The sequence below is a fragment of the Lipophrys pholis genome, assembly GCF_963383615.2.
Source record: "Lipophrys pholis genome assembly, chromosome: 8".
Lineage (NCBI taxonomy): Eukaryota > Metazoa > Chordata > Actinopteri > Blenniiformes > Blenniidae > Lipophrys > Lipophrys pholis.
The window spans coordinates 3,299,895-3,306,488 of record NC_137630.1 but is presented as its reverse complement, the minus strand read 5'-3'; the positions used below and the strand labels follow the sequence as shown (position 1 = coordinate 3,306,488).

The following is a 6,594-nucleotide window of genomic DNA, read 5'->3' as shown; positions in this document are numbered from 1 at the left end:
CTCAACCATAAACTGATAGCCCTCCCTCCCTGAGTGCTGCTGTAGTATACCTGTGGCATTAAAAGGTTCCTTATTATTTACCAACTTCCTAATCCACCTGTGTCCTGCTGTTTGGGATCTCTGACAGTGGATCCTGACATGTTCCACTGTTTTCGGTTGTCCACGCTTCCCACATTCCCCTGTTATGTTTCCCTATTCTGGCTGGTGTGTAGTTCAGAGCAGTGTGTCCAAACCTGAGTCTTCATATTATTGTTTCTTCTCTTCTGATCCGTCCTGTGCTTTACATTTCACCCACTTTCCTTTGTATTGTGTAGAACCACCGTCCCGATTTCTCTTCCTTACTCCTCAATCTTTGCTTAATTATGCTCTTGATTTCTAATTTACTAATGTCGACTGCCAAATCAATTGCCCTGTTGTCTGCTGCCTCGTTCCCTTTCACCCCAGTGTGTGCCGCTACCCATAAAAACACCACTATTATCCCCATCATTTGGATTCTGTATAATGTTGGTTGTACCTCTATCAAAATGTCTGGCTGCTGTTTGAGTGACTGAGCTGGAGACGTCGTAGTGATGTACTAGAATCAGAACAAATCACTGCTCTAAGTGGTCTTGTCTCTTCCACCCACTGTGCCCCAGTACACACCGACACTTCCCCACTCATCCTTTTCCCTACTGTGACCTGGAATTCTGGAACAATAGAAGCTCCCCTGACTTGGCTGAGTTCTGTGTATATCTCTGTATATATCTGGAGGTATCTGTTGTATCCATGGATGTATGATTGTACTGTCTCAGAAGTATAAACTAATTCTTTATCCTTACTCTTCTTTGCTCATACTGTGAGGTCGACTGTGGCCCTTTGCAGTATCCAAGGTGGTATAATCGGCAGTGGCACTGTTGGACTGATACTTATATGCGCGATTTCAATTTCTTTAGTTTTTTTTCTGTCATCGTCCATCCAGACCACAAGAGGTCTGGATGGACCTCTTGTGTCCCTTTTCCCTTTTTGCCAACACGGTTCTAAAGTGCATATTGTTGGATGATTCTGACCCAATATACCAGTGGTAACTTCACCCTCCTGAACTCTAATGGCATTTCTCCCGTTTCCACCTGTAGTGCTGCTGTTGGAGTTGTTTTAAAGGCCCCTGTACCCTCAGACCTTGATCCTGGATCTGGTCCAGCTTTTCCAGAAGATTGTTTGCTGCTACGCACCCATAATCAATCCCTGACCTAATCAATCCACAATATACGGCCTTCAGTGTACTTCTGTCTGCCCCCAGTCGTATCCCACCAAACATTCATTCATTCATTCATTCATTTTCTTCCGCTTATCCGTTTCCGGGTTGCGGGCGTGACAGTCTGAGCACTGTCACCCAGATCCCAATGCACCATTTAAGAACCTTCCTGCAGGTGGTGAGCCCACAGGAAGGTGGCGCCCGGCATGGGACACAAATCCACTACCCTGAGATTGTGAGTCTCATGCTCTACCAACTGAGCTAGCCAGGAGACCTCCACCAAACACTTCATCACATTTAAAACTTTTTTAGATTTGTCCACCACCTTCTGAATATGTATTCCCCATGTGACTCTCTCATCAAACCAAATCCCTAAAAACTCAAAGTGTTTCCTCTCCAATTCTTGATTGTATAAATTTTATTTAAATGACCAACATCTACTATTCAACGAGAATCTAATTGTTTGAATACAAGGAAACGATTTTAAAAAAGATTATTACAAAAACATCACACGCGTATGGTTTAAAAATGATGATATTTCCTACTGTCTAATTTTAAATATCTGTCAATTTGAGAAAAAGGTTGTGCCTAAAGCATCGCAGACTGAAGCGCTCACTGACTCTAATGGATTTCCTGACAAAGTCTCATTTCTGAAAGTTACATGCATTTCAGTGAAGGCACTGTTGATTCACGTTTTGGATGTTTTATGCGTAAATATTGCGAAATATTGACCAGACTAAAGCGTCTTTCGACATTTCCCGGCGTCATGTGACTGTGAGGGTGTTGTGTTTACGTGCAGTAGTTAATTAAACAGTCCAACTCATTTCCGAAGCCAGAACACGTTTTCGATGGACCTTTGCGCCACATTTGCAATATTGAGACTGTGATTTGAATTTTTTTCAGTCTGTGTATATTTTCGTTATGTTTTATAGGCGATAGTCCTCCTAACGGAAACCTTCCCTCCCTGTTTTAGTTGGTCCGTGAAGGCAGCACGACGGGAGCGAAGATGGCGTGTTGTGGGAACTGTTTTGGTTGTCAGTGTTGCTGCAGAGAAGGAGAGAGCCGCACACCGGAGGAGCTGGTGAGGACACACAGACCGGGGGCGGTTACGGTGGTCACAGACAGTTTTCTGGGTTCACAGGAAGGTGGAGTGATGCAAGCGGCGGACCTGCTCTCACCCTCACCCTCACCACCACCACCATCATCATCATCATCTTACCTCCATGCAGCAGCAGCACCAGACCCTCTCCTTCCTCCTCCTTCTTCCTCCTCACACTGACCCTGCATCACGGAGACAGATTGTCTTATATTGTACAGGAGGGACTGAATTTCGATTTGTCCCCTTAAAATGACGCTTGACCCCGGAGTGTCAAACATTAAGCCCGCGGTCCAAAACAGGTCCGTCAGAAAGTTCAACCCGGTCCAGAGAGAAAACCTTCCAGAGCACAAAACCAGAACACATTGATGAAACGTTATCCTGTTCCCTCTTGGCTCAGATTTCTACTTTTATTGCTGCTTTTTTCCTCCTTAATTTGGTTTTTATTTTGGCTGTTAAAATCTATTAACAGGATCTTTTAAGCATCATAGAAACATAATCCCTAACATGCTGAAACAGAACTAACACAATGACACCATTTATTAATTATTGTTCATGAATTCCAAAAACACAATATAAACTAGAATTGTAGTCAGTGTAGTGACACTTAGCAACCTTAAACGTTGAGGGATATTTGTTTTATCAACACTTTGGTTCAGTAAAAAGTAAGATTTGAACTAAGATGACGTGATTCTCCAATCCTCCCTGTCAGACTTACCACAGGATCAACACTTGGTCTGGTTCGTGTTTGGTGGACAAGTCCAGTCTGTGTCCTCGTTGTGCTCCATCCACCGAAGAACAACTCATTTTCATAGTCTTGTTATTTTATCCATCTTCAGCATTTCCGTTTTCCTCTCTGCTGTTTTGCTGAAGTCACATTTGATCCTTTCAATTCCAATGAAGACTGAAACACTGACAGGAGAATTAACTTTGAAAAATGTCTAAGCTCAGGTAATAACTTCGTGAGATTTATCCCTGTGCCTTTCTTAACTGATAGAGGTGTATTTCTTTCCTAATCCAGACAATCCTCGGGGAATTCAGAGACGAGGAAGATGAAATTTTACCCAGAAAAGACTATGAGGTGAGAAACTGAGAAGAAAGCGAGTGACGTGTGATCGTGTTCATGGTGACACATTGATGTGATCGTGTTCATGGTGACACAGATTGTGTTCATGGTGATACAGATTGTGTTCATGGTGATACAGATTGTGTTTATGGTGATACAGATTGTGTTTATGCTTGAACAGAGTTTGGATTACGATCGCTGCATCAGCGAACCCTATTTGGAGGTTTTGGAGGCGATGGACAGCAAAGTAAGACACACGACACAAAATCGCACAAGCAACACTTATCATTATTTTAAAAAAATATTATACTATTGAAGTGGCTTTAAACATTTTAAACTATATTAACTGCATCTAACGCCTTAATAATACATAAAAAATGACTGCATTTCGTGGGAAAAGATGTTTTTTTGGCACTTTGTGTAAAAGAAAGACATGTATAGTGGATATGAAAGGTCTCCTACTCATTCAATGAAGATACACGTTGCAGCCAATTTAGAAATGATTAAATGTACAGAATCTTTATTGTGTATTCGCTACCATATGTAAATATATACTTTAATGTCAGTATCTCTGTTTCTCTGTTGAACGTAAAATAAATTGACCACATAAAACATATTCTTTTAAACCATTTGCGCAGAAATGATTAAAAATCAGTTTTCACTTAAAAAGGTGTTCAAACCAACTGGCTGACACTATAATGGCAATAAAGCCAATATACAGCATACATAACCAAAGGAAGAGCTTTCATTGATTTATTTTAGGGATGCACCGATGCCAGTATCGGGTATTGGTCTGATACCAGGCATGAGAAAAACTGCTTTGAGCAAGCTGAGCGCTATTATTTCAGCTGTCTTTTTCAAAAATTGACCGTCCAAATAACGGTTGGAGGCTTGCTGCCTAGAACAGTGGACTGAAAAGGAGCTGCTGCTCCTTAAACTGGTTTTAGCAGCCCACATACTGCCTGTGTTCGGACTGTTCCACCGAGCGCACTCGGCCCCCCCATGGGAGGACGGGCTCACGAGAACCGGACCCAGTACAGGACTCTGCTGTGAAGGTGGAGACCTGCAGTCTTAGCATCAAGTAAAAAAAAGAAAAGGAAAAGGTAAATTTAAAGCAGCAGCGGCGAGGATTTAGGAATGGCGGCCCGCCACGCCTAAATGAATGTAGAGGAAACCCTGTAGTTTCTCACAAAGTTTTATTGAAACGACTTTTGTTAAATGTTCATACTCAGTTGATGACAAAGTTCTATTGAAATGTTTTCTTACAGTAAATGTGGCAGTGCCATAAAATAACTAATTTTGAGTGTCAGTACATCTCAATGTAGGAATAAAAACATAAATGTGTGTATTGGCCTAAGTATTTGGTATGGGTGAATACTCAAATGCAAATACTCAGACACTACTTAATTTGGAAAAAAGTGGTATCGGTGGTGTCAGTGCAACCCTAATTTATTTATTTCCTTTTAAATAATGTACCCAGCCAATAATATAATAATCTAAAACATTACTGGCTCATCTGTTTTATCAGTTATTATGTCATTGGCTTTATTACATTTAATTATGTTCTTAGCAGGCATTATATTACTGTCCATTATTACATTATTAATTTAAGCTGCAAGCAGCGTTGAACGGCTCCTCGCACATCAACGCATGTCAGAATGTGTTGCATGTCGAGGTTTTGTGCACGCCTCCCCACTTCCTGTTTCCAGCAGGTGGCGCTATGCCCGACCGTTTCACCGTTCCCGAAGTTTCAGCCAGAACGGAGCATGTATGCCTCACTTCCTGTTTCCAGCCGGTGGCGCTTTGGTTGTGTCTCTTGACAGTGATCAGATGCGGATTCCCGTGCGGCGTGTATGCTAATTAGCAGATATGCTAATGAGTGTGGGTGCAAACGTAACCCTGTATGCTAATTAGCGGGTACATTTTTGAAAATATTCTGTGGACTGACGAGACAAAAGTTGAACTTTTTGGAAGGTCTGTGTCCCCAGTACATCGGGTATGAAAGTAACACCGCATTTCAGAAAAACCACATCATACCAACCGTAGAATGTGGTGGTGGCAGTGTGGTGGTCTGGGGCGGTGTTGCTGCTCCATGAATTCTGGTGTCGACCAGAATATCCTGAAGGAGAACGTCCGGCCATCCCTTGGTGACCTCAAGCTGAAGAGAACTTGGGTTCTGCAGCAGGACAATGATCCAAAACACACCAACAAGTCCACGTCTGAATGGCTGAAGGAAAACTAAATGAAGACTTTGGAGTGGGGATGGGGCCCAGCCGATCCAGTATCGTGTAACGCTTACTTTAATTAAGTTATAAGGTTAAAGCTCAGTAGTGCAAATCTTGTGAACTGTCGTGATGTGGTTTCAAAGTTACGGTAACTTTTCTGAAGGTTTGTTTGTATCTCGAGTCAGTACGTGGTCGCAGCGGAAGCATCGACTTGCCGACCGGAAGTGACGGCTGTCGGCCATTTTTATGCTAGCGCCACTTGTGGCGGCGGGCTGGAGTGCATCAGCCGTCTGTAGCAGACATGGGTTACAATCGGTATCGGGTTCCCACACCAACGTAATTCACGGATCGGAAATTTCTTCCCTACTTTGGAGTGGCCTAGTCCAAGTCCTGACCTCCATCCTAGTGAGATGCTGTGGCCTGGTGACCTTAAGGAGGCGGTTGGAGCTCGAAAACCCTCCAATGTGGCTGAATTACAACAATTCTGCAAAGATGAGTGGCTAGAATTCCTCCACAGCGTCGGAAAATACTCATGCAAGTCATCACAAACGCTTGATTGCAGTAGTTGCTGCTCAGTGTGGCCCAACCAGTTATCAGGTTTCAGGCCAGACACTTTTCCACGCAGGGCCATGGAGCTTTGGATTTCTTTCTTCCTCATTATCAAAATAATTCATTTAAAAAACTGCATTTTGTGTTTACTTGTGTTATCTTTGACTTTGTTTGATCTGAAACATTTAAGTGTGGAAAACATGCAAAAAAGTAAGGAATCAGGAAAAAGGGGCAAACACTTTTTCTCCCCACTGAACATTCAGTAAACTTTCAGAGTAGATATTTGATCAGGGGTCAAAACTAACCAGACGAGCTTCATGCTTTATGCTTTCACTTTATCAACAAATAACGTGTGAATGAAATATTGTCTGGCTGCCTGAGCTTTATGGGATTTATAATTACATTTAAATTTACTAAGATGTGAATC

At 42.4% G+C, this 6,594-nt stretch overlaps 1 protein-coding gene across 1 annotated transcript in view; it reads left to right on the top strand.

Moving 5' to 3' along the window:
* Positions 1–2,221: 2,221 nt before the first annotated feature.
* Positions 2,222–6,594, top strand: part of clcn6 (chloride channel 6) — a 39,864-nt gene continuing 35,491 nt past the window's right edge. Inside the window, exons 1-3 of the mRNA XM_080469640.1 lie at positions 2,222–2,312; positions 3,349–3,408; positions 3,575–3,640. Coding sequence (XP_080325766.1) covers positions 2,238–2,312; positions 3,349–3,408; positions 3,575–3,640 — 201 coding nt within the window. The 5' untranslated portion in view covers positions 2,222–2,237. The remainder of the gene's footprint in view (positions 2,313–3,348; positions 3,409–3,574; positions 3,641–6,594) is intronic.